Raw genomic sequence first — 19,879 nt, forward strand, 5'->3', positions numbered from 1 at the left:
ACAAGTTGCGGGAGGATCCCTACAGAGCAAAACAAAAGAGGAGCCCCAGGGACAGAGCTGCGGGGAGGGGGCGCCGTGGGTGCTCTGGATCAGCCTGGGGGAGAGGGGACTGCAGTGATGGATGTCATGTGGGAAGGCAGCCTCTCATCTTTCCACGTGATACCCAAAGATGTGACGCCCACCCGACAGGATGGACCCTGGTCTGAATCCCCATCCCTCGCCCCTCCCGCCCTTCCCGCCATCCCTGTACTTCAGCTGTGCCTGGTGCTCTGCTGGCACCTAAGGATGCCCTGGACAGGGGCCAGACCAGCTCTCGGGCAGCTCAGTGGGCTGGGTGGGGACAGCTGGGAGGAGAGATTTACTGGAGCCAGAACTTGGTGGTCAAGAAATGGACATAGATTCTGAGAAGATAAAGGTTGAGGGTTTCTCTCAAGTTAGCAATTATATTTTATTTTAGGCATCCTAAGTGTCTTTTTTACTATCCTGTTTACTTGGCACTCTTCCCAAATTCTGAAATAGTTTAGCACGGTTCCTTTTTTACAGAGGCGGAAACCAAGGCTTTATAATGGAATTGACTGGACCCCACAGAACGGCAGAGCTGGCATCAGAAGCTCTCGCTTCTGGATCTGGCAAGGGCACCCTCGTTTGCTGACAGCCCCGCAGACTTCCCGAGTGCAGGGAGAGGGAGTTGCTGCAGGCCCCATGTCAGCTCCAGCCTCCTCCGAGCGCCTCTGAGTCTTGGCAGCTGGGTGCTCTCCCTGGAATGTTCTGCCATCCGCAAGGTGATGGAGGCCTGGAAACTTTTGTTCCATTGGACTTTGCCAGGGAGCTATACTTAGCCACCAAGTGGAGGCCAGGAGTGGGTTCTCTGAATATAGATAGTAACAAGTGGACTATTTTCAAACTTCCAGAGAACCCCCCAGAACATTCTGGGCCAAAATGATATTTATAGAACCCTCTGGGCTTCTGGAAGGGAGAGCACAACCGTAGCTCATCGGCAGCTTTCAGGAGAGAGGTTTCTTTCAACGGGGAGTGGGGCAAGGGACTGGGCTGCTGAGAGCCCAGTGTCCCTCTCACACCTGTTTCCAGGCCTTGAGCTCAATCACAGCGGCCGGCACTCAGGGCTGAGTCAGAACCGCAGGAGGCACGCAGCCCTGGGGGGTTTATGTCCTGTGTACTGTGGGTGGCCCTGTCCTCGGCCTGTCACGCACCGTCCTGGGAGCGCTTTTCATGCTGTGAAGATGCCATCCCCACCCTGGCAAGCTCATTGCTTGGTTTTTCTCTTTTCCAGAATCCTTGTTGATTTCTTAGGCTTCTGCTTTCGCCCAGACCTAACCGGCTGCAGCCGAAACCCCTGCTTCCCATTCCTCAGGTCCCGGGGCCTCTCGTCTCTCCTCCACCCCTGCTCCCACCTTGGAGAGAGGCTCCCACAACGCGCCTGGAGTAGCGCCATCAAAAGGCCTTCTTTAGGGAGAAAAGTGAAATGTGATGAGTAAAATTTGGTAGGAAAAAGAAGGCCTACAGGTGAGGGGTCCCAAATTGCAGCCCCCAGAGAAAAGAGCTGGCTGAGCCCACTTCCCCCGCGGACAAACGTGGGTGAGAGTCAGACCCCTCCTGACTCTCGTTCGTGGGTGCAGGGAGAGGGCTCCGGAAACCCAGATTCTAAATGAGCATTCCAGGTTGATTCTGATGCTCAGGCAAAATAGCAAGCGAAGGCGAGGCGGGGAGCTGGCCCCACACGGGCAGTGTGGCCCACAGCGGGGAGGTGGTGGCCTCGCTGTGGTCGGAGCGGAACGTGCCCCACTCACTCTCTGTTGCTTCCCTGGCAGGTGCTCAGGCCTTTCCCCTGCTCTGCCAACCCCCCTCCAGCGCCCCGCCCTCCGCCAGCCCAGATATAAATACAAGAGCATTTTCCATGGGCTGGTGCAGAAGGGCAAGCGTTTGGCTTTATTTTAGGCCTGTGAAATTCCCTCCTTCATACCCAACAGGTGCATCTCCCCATTTAGATATTGGGGCCCAGAAATAGAACACAATTTACAATATAGCTTCCTTCGGGCATCTGGATGCTATTAAAAAAAAAGCCCTCCTGCGAGATGGCCGGACACAAACAGGAGCGCAGCCTGGAGCTCTGGCTCTGCCCGGCTTGATGACAGGCGGCCACTCAGCACAGGCGCAGGCGCCTCAGAGATGGCGTGGGAGGGAGGACAGAAGCCCTGTCAGGGGCCACGCTGGGAGATGGAGGAGGCGAGGGACAGGCGCAGGCATGTGAGCTCGAGAGGGGCCCGTGAGTGGGGAGGGGACTCACAAGGCCTCTGGAGGAGGTGTTTCTAGTAAATCCGTCAGTTAGAATCGACTGCCCCCTCCACTGGGGGAGAAGAGGATTCGACTCCCCTCCTTCAGCCCAAGCACAGGACCCACTGGGCATCTCTTGGCAAACCGTGTGTTCTTGTCAGCTGTTGGGGTGAATGGTGTCTCCCCCAATTCATATGTTGAGGTCCTGACCCCTAGTACCTTATTTGGAAATCGGGTCTTTGCAGACATAGTCAAGTCAAGATGAGATCAGGAGAGAGGGCCCCAACCCCATATGACGGGTGTCCTTATAAAAAGGGGAAATTTGGACACAGAGAGACATGCACACAGGGAGACCCATGTGAAGATGGAGGCAGAGATCGGGGTGGTGCTTCTATAAGCTGAGGAGCATCAAAGACACCAGCAAACCAGCGGGAGCTGGGGGAGAGGCCTAGGACAGATTCTCTCTCAGCCTCAGAAGGAACCAGCCCTGCTGGCACCTTGGTCTGGACTTTGGGCCTCCAGACGGTGGGAGAGATTTCTGTGGTCTGTGGGACTTGGTTACAGCAGCCATGGCAAACTGATACATTAGCAACATGGCACATTCCCAGCCTCTGGGTCCCACCATCCATCCCTCGAGGGACGGCTGATCCCTGGGGAGGGAAGGCAGCGGGGCGGGCCTGGGCATGGGAGCGTGACTTCCTCAGAGAGCGTCCTCATCCCACCAGCTGACAAGGTCTGCCTCAGGCTGGAACGGGGGGCTCTCCTGGGGGGTCTCTCTCATCAAGGTCACCCTTGGTCCAGAGAAGCCCAAGATCAAGGTCAAGTTTCCTCTGGGCTATCCCCAAGACCCCGCCAATGGCCGTCATCAAACCAGCCACCCAGGGCCCTCAGCCCTGACGAGTGTCACGTGGGATCTACAGGTGGGGACCACCAGGGCTGGACTGCAGCCCCTGGGTGACTGCAGAGGAAGGTCCTCTGTGCCCCACGTGGTCCTGGTGAAGGCCTGAATGTCCTCGCACACGGGGAGGAGGCTCAGCAGGTCTGGGTGGCTCAGGGCTGAGTGGTGGCCTCTGTCACTTGCTATAGGGCTCCATTCCGGGGCCAAGACCAAGGTGCCTCATTCCATCCCTTGCCCGGGGCCAGAAGTGGAGCTGCTGATAGCAGGCCAGGCTTCCACAGAGAGGAGCAGGTGTTTCCTCCCAGTGTCAAGGACTCAGTCAGTCCCCGTCAGACTCAAGCCTCCTGCCTCCTTCCGGATGACCCTCCAGGGTCCAGCCGGAGACGGCTAAGACATGCTGGCAAGAGGCAGGACCAGCCCAGTGGGTGACCACCTGGCGGTCTAGGGGTGAGAAGAGTCCATGTACGAGAAGGGAATGCTACCACCAGGTTCGGGCAGGACGCTGGGCTGGGGGCCTTGCGGGTCAGTATCCCAGCCGGTTTGGGAAGGTGTGTATGTTTGGGGCAGGCGCAGAAATAGCCCCTCTGTGTGGATCCAGGAGAGATGGTGCAGACACAGGACGGGGTTCTCTCTTCTAACTTAGACTTTGGGCAACGAGCACCTGTCAGCAGACCCACAGCCTTTCTTCCGCCCTTGTTTCCCAGGCCTCTCACACTCCTCACCCCCCGCATTCACGCCCCAGAGTTCACGCCCCTCAGTCTTTCTTCCACGTTGTTTAATACCGTTCCCACCCCCCAGCCAGCCTCCCACAAGCCTTGCTCCCGTCCCACGACACTTCACAGCTTGGGGCCCTCACCCCAGTTTCCCCACTCTGTGGCCGGAAAGGCCCAAATTATGCAGGAATCCTGCTGCTCCTGGGGAACTTCTCAGAGCTTGGCCTCCCCCGTAGACCCAGGGGAGTGGGCAAGACTCAGAACTCCGGAGGACAGCAGGCAGGGCTGTGGGCTCTCTGCCGTCCCCACGGTCACGGGTGGGGGGCCTAGCTCCATCCCAACCATGCCAGACCCCCTCACTGCTGCTCCATCTTCAGGACAGCCTGGTGAGGTGGGAAGGGTGTGTGTGTGTGTGTGTCTGCACCTGCGTGTGCATGTGCACTCGTGACATGAGACAGCTTGGCCCGGGTCCCAGATCAAAGGCAGGTGGAGGTGAGCCTTGAGGTTGCTCTGCCCACGAAGGCTGGACCATTCAGATGCACTCGGCACCAGGCAAAACCGTGGATTTCGAGTTGTGAAGGGATCCAAAGGCAGCTGCGTCTGTCAGCTTAGCGGTAGGAATTGTCTGGGCTGGCCACCGGTGCCCAGCAGTCTGTCCCTCTTGGAAGAAGAGCACCAGCAAGCAGAGCCAGCTGAAGATGGGCGGGGGCTCTTGTTTGGATGAAGGTCTTCCCTGGGAGAGAAGCCCCCTCCCTCAGCGGGCAGAGTGGGTGGGAGATCTACACGAGCCCTTGCTCACGCTAACGCCCGTGGGGCTGCTCTGGTTCCAGGGGAAGCGGGTGGCGGGCGGGGAGAGGAGAAACGCGTGCTGAGTGTGAGGCTGGCCCGCCTTCCCAAGATGCCCAGACCCTCTTGGCCCACCAGGCGACACAGGGCAGCCAAGAGGGCCGCCAGCCATCGGCTCTCGTGGTGAGGTCCTGTCTCTCCTACCTGCACCAACCGGCGCTGCTCAGGGGCCAGGGCAGCAGCCAGACTCCTCGTGCCGCACCAGGAGCGACATGCGGGAGAAGGCCTTGGCGCAGCTCTTGCACTGGTATTTCTTGGTGTCAGAGTGTGTCTGCAAGTGGGCCCGGAGATTGGAGCGGTCGGCGAAGGCCCTGCTGCAGTGAGAGCAGGCGTACGGCTTCTCCCCTGCAGGAGGAAGAGGGGGCCGGGTGACTGACCATGGGGGTCCTACTGCAATGGCCAGTACAGTACCGTGGAAGGGGGCCCCAGGGCTCAAGGGTCCCTGTTTATAAATGAAGAATCCTGTCCCTCCCCCTCCAAATGCTCACTCACGGTGATGCAATGCATTGATCTTCATCGCCCCTCCCTGGGAGATGAGCGACAGGGGGGCCTCAGCACCTGCACCAGGAGGAAACGCCAGGGCCGGGATGCCACATGTGCCCAAGGTCGGAGCCACTTGGGGATAGGGCAGACCGTCCCACCAGCAGGACTGCAGCATCTACACCCTTTCTAGGAGGAAGGATCTAGCACAGATCTTTGCTGCATCCACCACAGTCGCTAGATCTTTCTCTGCTTCTGCCAGCCCCTCCTGGGGCCCTTTGTTGACCGGATCTGGCGGTGAGAAGCACCAGGAGCCCCTGGCAGTTGTTGCCACCCACTGAAGGCCAGTCTACAGAGAAGGCGGGCCTGGAGGAACACAGCATCTAGGAACGGCTTACAATCCTTGTAGCCTCCAGGCCACCTCCAATCAGGGCCACCAGGCATTTGGACAAAGTCCTTCTGTGACCTTGGCCCCCAGGACGACCCCGACAAGTGTGACGGGAGGGAGAGTCATCTGCATGCGGAGTGGCTTCCTGTCCCGCAGCTCTGTAGTCCTGCGAGGCACCAGCCTGCAGTCCCGCAAGGCCAGGGCATCTGCCTCCCTGCTGCCCGATGCCCGGGCCAGCCTCCTGCAGGGCCTCCCAGGCTCTAGACCATGAGCCCTGAGTCTCTGACAGTATGTGATGGGGCGCTCGGGGGACATTCTCGCGAAGGGTCAAGGAAAACCAGATGGGATTTCCAGCCCAGAAAAAGGCTCCAGCAAAACTGTCCTTCCCAGCCTCCATGCGAGCGTGACTCGGAAGATTCTAGTCACGGAGTCGAGACTCAGGGGTGAGGGAGCCGCGTTACAGAAAGTGTGTGTTGTAACTGTGGGCCTGTGGCTGACACCAAAGTCTTCCTCCTGGGGCTGTCTAGTCCTGTCTCTCGCTCTCAGGGTGTGCTCAGCCATGTCCCGGATGCAAGGTGGAGACCTGGATTGAGGTCCAGTTCGGCCCCTGGCTGCCCTTGGCAGAGCAGGCCACTTCCACTCTTTCTGGGCAGAATTTTGTTCTCTACAGAATGAAAGGCTAACATCCTCAGGCTCCTTCAGCTCTGAGCCCCGTTCCCTCTCCTTCCTCCGTTTCTGTCTTCCTCTCCCTCCCCAGCTGCTCCTCTCCCCTTCATTCCCTCTGGTCTGCTGGCTGTCCTCCCACCTGTGGACGGGTTTGCTCCCAGGGCCTAGCCGCCGTCTCTGCCCTTTGGACAGGCTATGTGACCCCTGTGGTCCTCACCCCCAGGCCAGGCCTTTCTCGCTCCCCTCACCTGCTGCTCCAGAATTCTGGAATGCTGTAGAATGCCAGAAGTCAGACCCCACCGAAGCCCTGCACGTTCTGTACTTTGCCAGGTGTCATGGGTTGAATTGTGTCCCCCACAAAAAGATACGTCCATATCCTAACCCCCTACCTGTGCACGTGGCCTTATTTGGAAATAGGGGCTTTGCAGATGTCATCAGCTTAAGATGAGGTCGCACTGGAGTATGTGGACGCTGAATCCAGTATGACTGGCGTCCTTATAACAAGAGGGAAATCTGGACACAGACACATACAGGGGGAGATGCCATGGGAGGACGGAGGCAGAGGTTGGAGCGATGCTGCCAGGAGCCCAAGGACGCCTGGAATCCCCAGGGTCTGGAAGAGGCAGGAAGGACCCTCCCTAGAGCCTCCCGAGGGAGCACGGCCCTGCCGCACCTGGATTTCAGACTCTCGCCTCCAGGACTGGGAGAGAGAGCATTTCTGTTTTGAGATCCTGGTTTGTGGACTATGTGCCGGCCGACCCAGGACACAGATACACTGGGGAGCAGAGGCAGGGTGACCGTCCATCCTCTGGTTTATACAGTCAACCCCTCCCCTCTTCCCACCCCCAGGTCCCACCCTGATCCCTCTTGCGGACCCCACGCCCTCTTACCTGTGTGGGTCCGGATGTGGCCCTGCAGCAGCCAGGGCCTGGAGAAGGCCTTGCCGCAGAAGGTGCAGACGCAGGGCAGCGTGTGCGTGCGGACGTGCATCTTGAGGGCGCCTGGGCTGGCGTACTCCCTGTCGCAGTACTTGCAGGTGAAGCAGCGTGGGGCCTGCTCCTGGCAGTGCAGCTGCCGGTGCCTGGCCAGCCCAGCCAGCGTGTGGTAGGGCTTGAGGCAGCGGAAGCACTGGAAGCCCCCTAGGGGGTGGGGGACCCGCTCAGCACCCAGCAGTCTGTCTGGAGCCTGGTCCCCATCCGTGCTCAGGATCGGGGGCCACCGCACGGGCAGAACCAGCAGTGGGGGCAGGTTGAGGTGGTTCAGGCTGTCTTTGAGGGGTACGCTGGGGGCCCAGCCAGCCCGAGGCTCCGCCCGGTTGACTTCCAGGGGGTCTGGCCCAGAGGCCCCCTGAGCTTCCACATTCCTTGGGAGGGGCAGGGAGATCCGAGCAATGACGGAGGCGCAGTCCCAGGGCGGGGCAGGGTCACCAGGTGTGGAAGGGGCCGCCTTGTCTGGGAGGAGGAGGGGTACCACCAGCCCCCTGCAGGCAGCACAGGTGCCATCGGTTTCTAGAAGGTGGAGGGAGAGAGAACAAAAGGTGGAGACTGAGTCCCAATGCTCTGTGTTTCCCGTCTAACTTCCTGGTCTCATCGCAAGCCCATCTTCTGGGCCAGAAGCAGCTTGGCATGAGGGGAAAGATCTGACAAGACGGAGGTGTTGGTGAGAGAAGTGACAGAAGGATGGCTGCAGCCCAGAGACCACCAGGTCTAGAGGAGGAATCTCAGTTCCTCTCTAAAAACAAAGAAAGAGAAACACCTTACAGGATCCTAAAACAGCCGTCCTGGGGCCAAGGAAGGCTCCCTTACCGCCTGGGCAGGGCAGGCCCTCCCTCTGAGCCCCAGTCCCTCCTCAGGACCAGTTCGGAGCAACATCCTCCAGGCTCCCACGCAGCGTTCATTCAGAACACTTAGCAGCAGGCCACCGTGTGTAAAATAACAAATTAGCCTCCTGTCACCTCCAGATCACCCCTCGCCCATCATGATGTGGGTGTACTCGGCCCCCTGCCAACGCTCCCAGCCAAGGCGGGCTGTCCAAGGTGGTGTCACACTGCCTCTGGGATGGACCTGCCCTCAGGCTGCTGCTCCTGTACCTGCAGGCCAGCAAGCCCCGTGCCTGACCCAGAGGAGAAGGGCAGAAGCCCCCAAAGTAAGCAGGCTTACAGGTAAGAGTTAAATTCTGATTTCCCCAAAGCCTGAACCTCCAAACAGTCCTCGTTGCTTATCCCACAGGTGTTGAAATAAATCTCTGGCTCTGTTTCTACCTCCGTGCCAAGGCTTTGGTAGAGAAAGACGACACACAGAATGGGAGAAAATATTTGCAAATCATATATCTGATAAGAAACTAGTATCCAGAATATATAAAGAACTCTTGCAACTCAACAGTAAAAAAGACAAATGATGCAATTTTTAAATGGGCAAAGGATCTGAAGAGACATTTCTCCAAAGAAGATATACAAATGACCAATAAGTACAGGAAAAGATGCTCAACATCGTTAGCCATCAGGGAAATGCAAATTAAAGCCGCAACGATATACCACGTCACACCCACTAGGATGGCAAGAATTAAAAATAGACAATTACAAATGTCGGTGAGGATGTAGAGAAATGGGAAAGTTTAAGGGTTCCCACCCTCCGCTCTCCCCTGACCTCACTGTCTTCCACCCAAATCTTCCCAATTACAAAAGCAGCAGGCCCGGAAATGGGGGTGGGGCAGTGACAGGCTAAGAGATGAAGTCCAAGGATGTTCTGGAGTGATAGCACTGGGCTGCCCAGAGAGCCTAGGACCCCCCACCCTGCACGGAAGCTTCCCTAGGGGCATTTCTACTGAAAAAAACTTGCCTTTCTTAAGTCTCTGAGGCTCAACCACTGCCCTGGCCCCAGGCATCGCCACGGAGCCAAACCCTGTCTGGGGGGCCAGTGTCGACCCGAGAGGGAGGGTAGGGGAGAGGCCACCACACTGCTTGCTCCTGACCCATGTTTCTGCTAGCCCTTCCCCAGTCTTCCCCATAGTCTCTGGGTTGGCTCACTTTTTTTTTTTCCTGAGAAAGATTCGCCCTGAGCTAACATTTGTGCCCATCTTCCTCTATTTTGTATGTGGGTCGCTGCCACAGCATGGCTGACGAGTGGTGTAGGTCCATGCCCAGGATCTGAACCTATGAACCTCAGACCGCCGAAGCGGGCCGTGCTGAACTTAACTGCTAGGCCATGGGGCTGGCCCCTTGGCTCACTTTTCTATTCATTCTGCAGCTCAGATTACTAGAAGAGACTTAAGTTCCCTCTGGCTTCTGGGGTTCCCTAGGGAGGCCTAAAAATGCACTTATTTAAAAGGAGAGAGTGAGGGACCCCAGACCCAGAACCTCAGGTCTATCCTGGGGTAACATCATGGCAGAAAGGATCAGCGTGGCCATGTGGCTGTCAGAAAGCTGGAGGAGCCACAGCGAGGAGGAGGAGGAGGAGGAGGAGGAGGATGGGGAGGGGACAGGGGAAGGGGAGGAAGAGGAAGAGGAGGGGAACGATAGAGGGGAGCAGAGACCGCTGGCTGGCTGTGAGGCTGTTCCCTGACAAACTTCGATCCTGGGCCTTGCAAGCTCAGATGGTAAAGTGGGGTGCACTGTATGACTGGACTCAAAGCAACCGGTTTTAAACTTTTAAAATTACAACCCATGTAAATTCAATTTTCCATCATATATATATATCTGAAGCAAAAGTTTCCTTTACCATAAGCACTGCGCTCTGATCGTTTCTGTTCTAGTTTATTTTATAAAATTGCTGGTAGTGACAGTAAGAGTTGAGGAGCAGGTCAGTCCTAGGAGGCGCCCCCTGGTGGCAGCGGCCTAGGGTCTCGATCCTGGGACTCCCTCCCCACTCGGAATCTGAGAGCGCTAAAGGCTCTGAAGGGGCACCTGGCCACCTCAGTGTCCCTTCTGCCCTCCCCTTCTGAGTCACCGAGCAGCCCCCCAGGGGGTCTCTGCGTCAAGAAGCTGCCGAGCTGTGGGGATAGCACTGACCACTCTAAGTGCCTTTACCCCAGGAGTGCGACCACTCAAATAGGCCTTTACCCCAGGAACATCTTGTGTCCCCATGCCTAGCAGGGAATGGGAATGAGTGGACAGTCTTGGTTCCTGGATGCCCGTCTTCCCACCCAGCCACCGGGCAAGGATTGCAGCTGCTCAGCCCACCTGCCCTGGGCAGCCCCCATGGGGGCGAGGGGAGGCGGGAGGGAAGGAGGCCCACGGGAGGGGCGACAAGGCATTGGAGGGGCCCAGCAGAACGCGGGATGAGCTGGGCCCCTCTTCTGTCTCCTCCACTCACCACCCGAGCCAGGATGCTCTGGGGGAGCCCTTGGACTGCAGCCCCAGGTTGCCCTCCGGTTCCCTCCCCACCATCGGTGGGGCCCTCCCAAATCTCCTGCACCAGGAAGGTGGCTCAGGGGTCCCCTTGGCTGGGATGGGTTCGCCAGGCCACAAGGGGAGAGTCCCAGAGTGACTGGGGGCCGGGAAACTTCTCTAAGTGGGGAGAGAATCCCCACCCGCCCTGACCGACGAGCAGGTGGCCCCCGAAGTGGACGAGGTGCCCGCAGGCCACCTACCTACCTCCAGCCCCGGGGTCTCGGCCGCAGCCGCACTAGCGAACTGAGTCCTCTCCTCCCACCTGGGACAGGTGTCTCGGTTCCCTTGGTCGCCCCTCCCGCCTGCCCCGCGGGAGCCTGAGCCCTGGACGGGGGATGGGGAGAGGGAAGCCCCTACCTCTCTGGGTCTCCAGCCGCCCGTAGTTGGGTACCCTGTGGCCGGGGTGCGTTTTCACCAGGAAGGAGCGTGGCATGCTGCCCTCGCGGCGCGGTCCTACTGCGTCCGCCTGGCGCCCGCGGGCTGCTGCCGGCAGGTGCGGGGAGGGCCAGGCTCATTAGCATAGCGTGTCGCCTCTGCCAACCAGCGCGCGGCGCGGCCGGGGCGGGGCCACGGGGCGGGGCTTCGGGCCACGCCCAGGACAGGTGCGCGGCTGCGGGGGAGGGAGCGCATGGCCGCCGGGTCTTCTCCGCTGGACTTGGCTGGCGCGCGCCGCGAGTCACACGGACCCCTGGGACCTGGCGCACCCACCTGCCGTGGACTGAAGGGCAGAGGTCAGGGCTGGTGGAAGCCGAGCCGGGCTCCAGTCCACACGGCGCGGGGAGCGTGCGCAGAGCCCAGCCTAGAACCCTCGCTCCAGCCGGTGACACCTTCCCTACCTCCTGCGCAGACCCGCCGCGGTAGGATGGATGAGCGCAAGCCCCGAAGTCCATAGCTGACCTGGCTGACCAGCCGTGGTGGTGACCAAGGGGTCAGCCGGCCTGGGAAATAGTGGCCCTTTCCTGGTCAAATGAAGGCTGTGGAGGGTTCCCTCCCTCTGGAGACAGTGCTTTAGGAGTTGGCCCCAGGCGTTCAGAAAGCTCATTTGGTTGGGAGAAGGGACACAGCATGGAATTCTGGAATTCCGAGGGGTTCAGATGTGCGGTTATAGGAAGTTTAATCAAAGAGAGCAAAGAGTGTGCACCTGCAACAGTCTTGTTGGTGGCCAAGGCAGCCATGTCCCTCCTTCGGTGGCCTTTGGAATCCTCAGTGACACAAAGAGCTGGGAAAGTCGTGTCTGGGTGTCTGGTCCCTTTTGATGAGGACATTTCATGAGTTCAGGGGTCAGATGGAGCTGTCTCTGGGCAGGTGGACACAGCTCCTGGCCAGTCCCCCCAGAGCTGCCGGTCATTCTCATGGCTATGCAGTAGGCCAGGGGTGCCACATGACAGCCTGGTGCTCTTTGCCAACTGTGGGCTTGGGGGGCAAGATGGAGATGGCGTGAGTCTGCAGAAGAACCTGTGGAGAGACAGTGGGGAGGGAAGGCCATGTCACACAGTGTCTTACGTTCCCGCAGTTTTGCAGAGACGAAACTGAGGCTCCAAGAGACTAGGTGGAATTGGGAGCCAGGCCCACACTTCCAGCCTCACACAAGATGTGTGTGCCCCTGTCTGGCTGGGTGAGGGAGCGTGGAAGGACGGTGGTACATGGACGGGGGAAGGCACATGTCTCGCCTGTGGGCTTCAGCCTGGCACCATGCTGCCGAGAGTGTGGATTTCAGGGGACACGTGGCTGACTTCTGCTTATTCACCTGTTCTGTGGCCTCAAAAGCTTCCTATTTATACCCTCTCTTCCTTCTCTCCTCCTCCCAGACATAGATGACACTTGCAGATACCTGGGCCAACCCTCTACCACACTGTCCTTCCTCATCCAGCCACCCATTGTGTGGCCGCTGGCCAAGATGACCTCCTTAATCCCCAGAGAGACGCTCCTGTTATTTAGGGAAGCTGAATACTCCAGTGGAGAACCTGCCCATCCCATCCTGGAAACGCCACAGGGATCCCGAGGGTCCTTGGAGCACCTTTGGGGTTGGGGCGGTGAATTCCTTTCCTGGGGCTGCCATAGCAAATGACCCTGCAGGGAACTCTGAGGTCCCTACCAACTCTCAGAACTGCCCTCCTGTTGTCGCACAGACTCACTGTTCGGCCGCGACTCGCAGAGTTATGTCTGGGCTGGACCTTAGAAGGACGTACAGAGGAAAACCTCAGTGCCTGCCCTGTCCGCACCTGTGCAGCCCCAGAGAGGGGCTGCGGCTGTCCCCATCTGTTCTGCTGTGTGTCCTTCTGTCCTCAATTTGGCTGCTTTGCCTGGCAGTTAAGCCTTGTGCCCCTCTGCTGTGGGAAACCCACTTGCCACTAGCTCCTGGAACCCCCTCTCTCTCCACCAGTGCAGGACTTGCATGGAAGCAAGGTCCACACCTTCATGCAGGAACCACAGCAGACTTCGTTCAGCACCCAGGACCTTGGGGATGACAGCTTGCCGAGAGCCAGGCTGCCAGCCCCGCCCCTCCGCCTCCATCAGATGCTCAACAAATGGTTTCCAAGTAGGTAGGTACCCTGGGAGCTGCAGGTCAGATTGTTACAATTCCACTTAGCTTGATAGTTTCTTTCTATGTATATGTTTTGTGCTCTTTCTTTCTGCTTTAGGATGAATCAGACAGTAGTGCTCGGCTCTGTCTGCGTATGCGTGTTCATATACATATGGACCCGTTGAATGCTTGTTTCTTTTGCTGATTGGGTTCCATGACTATCTGCATTAGCCTGCAGCCCTGGGAGCCAGGCCGGGTAGAAGCCAGCCCTTGCTCCTGCACAGCACCTGCGCTTGGTCAGGTTCACCGTGGGGGTTTAGCAAGCCTTGTTGGACTAGATGGAAAAACATCAAGGGTCCCCAAACAATGCGTTCCAGGGCATGTGTATCCCTGGAGTTGGAGGAGGGTGAGCCCCTGTCTGTGCTCTCGAGTAGGTGAAGGTACCAGACCCCAGCTGGGAGCCTGGCACTTGGACTTGGAGTGCTTAGAGCCGGGCCTCACAGCTGGGGCTTTGCTGTCCCAGGACCCGGGACAGATGGCCCCTTGCCCTGGGGGCACCAGCCATGGTGACAGCGGCCCCCTGTGTCAGTGTGTGGAGCATTCATTGAGGGAGGTGGGCTGGCTGGACATCCTGACTTGGGGCAACCACATGGCTGTCCAAGGTCATGGACTTGTGGAAACTCAGACTCAATGCTCCAGCTCCCAACATCAGTCAGATTGGTGGCCAGTGTGTGCCTAGTCCCCCCCATTGAAAGAGAACTCACTACCGCTTACAGCTGCTCACTCCATTTTGGGCCTGATTGTCAGAGGTGACACTGGTTCTTAAAACGGGGTTCAGTGGACACATCCTGTGTGATATGGGGGTACTGAGAGGGGACAGTGTCCCTTCACACACAACTTATAAGACAAGCAGTAGAGTCCTAGCCGCCTTAGGGCATGCCAGAGAAGGTGATGGATGCTGAGGAGGGGGGGCCTGGGGGCTAGGGCAGAAGAGGTGAGAACTGAGCAGGGACCGAGCAGGGATGTGCAGTGTGCACGTGTGCGTCAGTATGTGTGCACATGTGTATGTGTGTGTGCAGGCCTGTGTCCTGTCCTATGCAAGCATGTGCACATGTGTGTGTATCTCCCTTTGCTTTGCATGTGTGCATACATGAGGTCGCAGGAGCTGTTCCCGTGTGACAAAAAGTCATGCATCTGCGAGTGAACCCAGGGCCTTGAGGGGAGGAGTCTGCTGGGTCCACAGCTCTGTGTCCAGCTCTGCCCCCGACCGGATCCTCTTGGGGCTTCTCATCTGTCCACACAGGGGACCTGCCTCCTCCTTCCCCCACAGGTTGTTGGAGATACCAGAATGTCACGTGTGGGGTGGTTCTCTGTCACAGAGAGGGACTGGACGTCCCCATCTTGCTGATCAGCCCTTGCTGGAGTGTCTGCACCTGGGCACATGCAGTCTCGTGTTGGCACAGTTGGTGTGCTGTGCTTCTCTCTCAGCCTCGGCGGGGACAGAGACCAGCCAGGGAAGGCGTCTCACACCTCCGCAGCTGCCTCCATCAGAGGAGCCTGAGGCCTGCCCAGGAACACGCCCAGGACCCCAGGCTGCACCTCCTGGGCCCGCCTCCCGTTGACATGTGGCCAAGTGCAGGGTAGGCTTTCCAGAAGCCACTGACTAAAGGACCTGGAGTCCTTTCCAGACATGTCTCGAAGGAGCCAGCGGCGAGTCTGATGGGTCCAAAGGTGCCTTCTCTGCTGGCCTGGCCCACTGGCCACCATGTTCAGCAAAATGCCTCTGTGGGAGCCCAGCTGGCTCTGTCCCCGGGCTGGGTCAGGGCAGTGGGTCAAACTCTTGAGGGGGTCCTCAGCAACTCTGGTGCCAGGCGGTGGCTCCAGCACCCTCCAGAAACCCACGAGGCCACTGAGAGCAGCCATAACGAGGATTACAGCTACCAGCTCCCGCCCCTTGTGGGCAGGTGGTCTACCTTTCCAGGTGGTACTGCACTGGAGCTCACACCCGGCTGGATCAAAAGAGAGGCCACCGCCCAGCTGCCCCCATCTCAGCCTGCACTGACAATGAGCCGAGGGACAGCATTAGGGACAGAATCGTGTCTCCTAAAAAGATGTTGACGTCCTAACCCTGGCACCTGTGGTTGTGACCTTACTTGGTGCTGTTTGCAGTTCCTAATGGCCTGTTCTTGCCCCCCACCCCCGCTCCCCCTACCAGGGTTTCCAGAGGTTTGATATCATAGACTCCAAGAGGGAGGTGCAGGTCCACACAGCAGCCCCGCCCGCGCTTGCCTCCTCTGCTCTTCCCTTGGAGAAGCGCCCAGACTGAGCCGCTGGCCGCACCTGCCATGGTCAGAGGAGCCAGCTCCGTTTTCAGCTGGCTGCCTGACTTTTCCCTTTGCTGAGGCCCAGGCTCCAGGTGGGATGCCAGCCCGCTCGCTGCGTGCTTCCGATGGTCTGAGTGCACCGTCAGAGATACGTTCCTCAGGCTGGCTGTGCTGAGGCACCTCTGGACCCACCTGTCCTTGCTGTGAGTGAGTTTAAGTCTCCTTGCCCACTAGTGTGTGTAGGGGGCAGAGATGGGAGCCCTGGTGTCTCCGAGAGTCTTGGGAGGGCGTTCAGTGGCATGGGGCGTCAGCACCGTGGAAGGACTGCCGAGACAGCCTTTCCAGAGGCATCTTGGAGGGGCTGGCTCACCGGTGCCCCAGGCAGACTGACTGCCAGCTATGTCACGCGAACACGCCCTCCCTCGTGGTGGATCCTGGGGCAAAGGTGTTCCCGTCCCCTAGATGCCTCAAGGCTTGTCAAGGCACTCAACAGGAGGAACAAGCGCTGGGGCCAGGGTGGAGTTTGTCTTATTTCCCCGCAAACTCGTGAGCCTAAATCTGGGGGGCCCGGTGTTAGATGACCTCCCAGGGATTGGGGAGGCACGGCTCTGTGTGGCAGGTGTGCTGGCCCCTAATGGACGTGGGCAAGCAGGTGGACCCACCCGTTTGTTTTTGGCACCAGGTCCCTGTGCAAACTTGTGTTTCGCGAAAGAACAGGAGTCTTGCAAACCCTGGGCTGAGCGAAGGCCACCACGACGCCCCTCTGCAGTGGGTCTTCATGGCCACCAGCCCGGCCATGCTCTGCGTGTCTGCCCTGCTGTCAAGTGCGCAGAGCTCAGGTCGTCCTGCATCCTGCAGGATGCAGGGGTGAGATTTGCAGCCAGTTCTCGGGAGCCCTGGGGCTAATGAAGGGAGCCTGGCCAGGGCAGGGGGCTCTGTGCTCTGGGCATCTGGCCTTCAGGTGGGCTGGTCACCTGTCTCCTTCCTACAGAAAGGTCACAGGTACCCGGGGACCCAGAGGCACTTTCTAGGCGGCAGGGTGTGTGTGGACTCCCTGTGCTGTTGTGTACTGTGCAAGGAAGGGCGTGGCCTTCAGTTGGGGATGCCCCAGGGCATAGGGGCCTGGGCCCCGTGGGCATAGGACTGTCTGGCTGTGTGTCGTGGAGATCAGTGGCCCAGGATTGTTGGTCCTTGTGTGTGCCAGGGTGAAGGGAACCCTGGCTTCTGGGAACTCCTGCCGAAGCGTGTGGCTCCGTGAGCCTGAGCCACGTCGAGCCCCATATGCAGCCCCATGCGTGGAGGGAACCCTGGGCCGGCAGCGGCACAGTGGCTCTGGCCTTGGCCGACATGCTGATCTGTGGTGCGGCTGGGACAGGACATGAGGGGCTGGGCTGGGCTGTGTCCCTGTGTGATCTGGGCCTCCCCGTCCTCACTGGGGCGGCCCCACTGGACGGGTTTCAGACATTTGCCTCCACCTCGGATTTCATCCAAAGTGAAAGGGAGGCTGTGGCACTGCAGGCTTCAGCCTGAGACATCCCCAGCCCGACACCGTGGGGTCTGCTGAGTTCCAGCTTGCACATGTCCCCCACACCATGCTGGGGTTCACTCTGATGCCCTCCTCTGGGCAGACTGTCCTGGACACTGGGTCACTGTGTGTCCCATGTGCCCTCACGTGACCCCATCTGGCCTGGGCCTGCAGTGGAAGGGACGAGATTGAAGCCATTCGTGGATGCTATCCTGTGGCTCTTGGCCCTGTGGCCACGCTGAGGGGCCTGGAGGGGCCGAGCTCTGCAGGTGTCCCCAGTGGAGGCCTGTCTGGTGCTGGACGACTCTCGGATGCACCTGGCTCCCCCCTCCTCCTCGTGGGTCCCCACCTCAGCGAGGAACCCGCAGTGATGTAGTGGGTGCTGAGGCCTCCACAGGGTGAGACTTGGGAAACAGTCAGCCGGGCGTCATCTCCCCGAGGGTGGGCAGTAAGCAAGGGGTGCTGGTGAGGTCAGGACCTGCTGAGACAGCCCTGAAGCTGCCTCCAGGGCTTCCTGCCACCGAGGGTCATGACCGCGGTGAAGCCGCCTGGGTGTTTGAGAGCAGCACCTGTCCCGCTCCCCCAGGAGGTGTGGACAGGCCTAGCTGGTGGCCAGGTGGGGACACAGATGCTGACACCAGCCCTGCTCTGAGGGCTGAGGGCTCGAGGCCTGACTAGTGATGGGAGACGGGCCCACGTGGATGGCCCAGAACCACAGCCACTGAGTGTTCCCCACAGGATGTGCTGGTAGCTTTGGGGGAAGAAGGGACAACAGTCCTGGACCAGGGGAGGCACGGCTGGCCCTGGAGGAGGTCAGTGCTTAGGACTGCCGGGTGTAGGGGAGGCTCGGGGGGGGACAAACGTGCTGAGCTGGAGGATGGAGAGGAGATGGGGGCAGCATAGAGGGAGAGGGAAGCATCTGTACCTGGCGTCCGCAGCCCAGCTGGTCCCAGCACTGCCCCAACTGGCCAAGGCCACCCCGAGGCTCCCCCAGGTGCTGACAGACCCTGGTCCCTCTCCCTCGTCAGTGAGGCCCCAGGAATGTGGCCTTGAGTCTACACTTGGGGGCCATGCGCCTGGCGGGCAGTCAGCCGGGCAGGCAGGAGGTGTGGCTCCCTGGGCACCAAGGTCCAGGGGTCCAGCTCCCCAGCCTCCTGCAGGAGGGGCCTCAGCCGCTGCGCTGGCCTTCCTGTCCCGTCAGCCCTGGGGAAAGCTAAGGCTGGACATGGACGGCTCCCCCAGGACATGCTGTGTCACAGGCCTCCTTCCAGAAGGCGATGGAAAGGACAGGCCGGCCCGCGGCTCTGCTGGTCCCTGAAACCTGGCGTCTGCAGCCAGTGGGGTCAGAGAGCTCAGAGGGGAGGTGGGGCCAGTGGCTCCTAACGAAGGTGTTTGGGGCTGACTGCTTCTAAAGGGGGTCACCAGCCCAGATCACAGCTCCCCTCTTGAGTGACTGCTTGTGGACACTTCTGCTTGCCTGGCCCTGCTGGGGCTTTAAGCTCAGGAGGCCGGGCTTCTCCTCAGAGGAATGGTCCAGAACACAGCCCTGCCTGGGGAAGCAGCCTGGTGACAGGAGAAAGCACGGCAGGAGCATGACTCGCTGACCAGCCACGAGGACATTGGCCAGTGGATGTTTCTTGTTTGGGTGGATGTTTCAGAGGAAGGCCGGGTGCTAAGTTCTCAACAGCTCCTTGTGACCCTCCAGCAGCCGAGTGAGGCTTGGGGGCCAAGGGCATAGGCTGGGGTACCAGGCAGCCTGCCGGGGAGGCTGTGGAGCACCCAGCAGAGGAGAGAGGGGCTGCCACACAAGGAACGTGACAGGGGCCGCAGGGCTTCACCCTGAAGACATCCCGAAGACCACCCCAAAGGCCACCTCTGGGTCCCAGAACCGGCCCCATTCAGACCTGCTTGGCCAAGAGGAGCCCGGGAAGTGCCTAGCCTGCCGGCCTCAGGTGGACCCCATCTCGGGATAACGAAGGAGGTGAAAGCTACCATCGCCCAGCAAACCTTCACCGAGGTTTGTCACAAGGAACCGGGTGTGGTTCAAGAAATAGGATGCGCTGGGGCCGGCCCGGTGGCGCAGCTGTTAAGTGCACGTGCTCCACTGCAGCGGCCCCAAGGTTTGCAGGGTCAGATCCCGGGCGCGCACTGACGCACCACTTGTCAAGCCATGCTGTGGCAGCGTCCCATACAGAGTGGAGGAAGATGGGCACGGATGTTAGCCCAGGGGCAGTCTTCCTCGGCAAAAAGAGGAGGATTGGCATGGATGTTTGCTCAGGGCTGGTCTTCCTCACACACACACACAAAAGAAATAGGGTGTGCTCTGGGAGAGGGAGAAGCAGGCCGGTGAGTGAGAACCACAGGCTGACAGAGGCCGCGCCGGCAGGGCCTGGGCAGCTCAGCTCTTCTGGGCCTGGAACATCGAGGGCAGGACGGCTGCCCCCCTCGCCCTTCCCGGCCCCTGCGTCCTCCTCACGGGTGACCCTGAAGCCAGCTGCGCCCTGAGCCGTGGCTGCTGGGGGGACACACACCTGCAGACCTCACCGGGAGCTGTGGGGACTGCGTACCAGCCCTCCACTTTCAACACTCGCAGAATGTAACCCGCCGGTCAAGGCTGCTGTAGATGCTTTGAAATGTTTTATTTAAATTTTTTTAAAAGACAGCAATAATTTATGCCACGAACCAAACGAGTACTGATGAGTGCTTTCTGGCCGGACCCACCACTGCCCAGGTCCCCCACCCAGGCCCCCGAGCTCTGCCACTGCTGGGGCCGGCCCTGCCTGAGGAGTGACGTGGTCAGCTTTGGCAAGGTGACAGTGGGGCCGAGGCCAAGACC

At 59.5% G+C, this 19,879-nt stretch overlaps 1 protein-coding gene across 2 annotated transcripts; it reads right to left on the reverse strand.

Annotated features, from left to right (window-relative positions):
• Nucleotides 1–247: 247 nt before the first annotated feature.
• SNAI3 (snail family transcriptional repressor 3) lies at nucleotides 248–11,114 on the reverse strand. Of its 2 annotated transcripts, none has more exons than XM_058528454.1 (3): nucleotides 11,028–11,114; nucleotides 7,174–7,791; nucleotides 248–5,094 (listed from the first exon to the last, which is right to left on the reverse strand). In XM_058528454.1, the coding sequence occupies exons 1-3, from the start codon at nucleotides 11,101–11,103 to the stop codon at nucleotides 4,913–4,915; spliced, it is 876 nt and encodes a 291-aa protein (XP_058384437.1). In that variant the 5' UTR covers nucleotides 11,104–11,114; the 3' UTR covers nucleotides 248–4,912. The 2 variants fall into 2 exon arrangements, with proteins under 2 accessions (XP_058384437.1, XP_058384439.1); XM_058528456.1 differs by having other exon boundaries at nucleotides 5,009–7,058.
• Between the last annotated feature and the right edge of the window lie 8,765 nt (nucleotides 11,115–19,879).

This window comes from Diceros bicornis, chromosome 32 (assembly GCF_020826845.1).
Source record: "Diceros bicornis minor isolate mBicDic1 chromosome 32, mDicBic1.mat.cur, whole genome shotgun sequence".
NCBI lineage: Eukaryota > Metazoa > Chordata > Mammalia > Perissodactyla > Rhinocerotidae > Diceros > Diceros bicornis.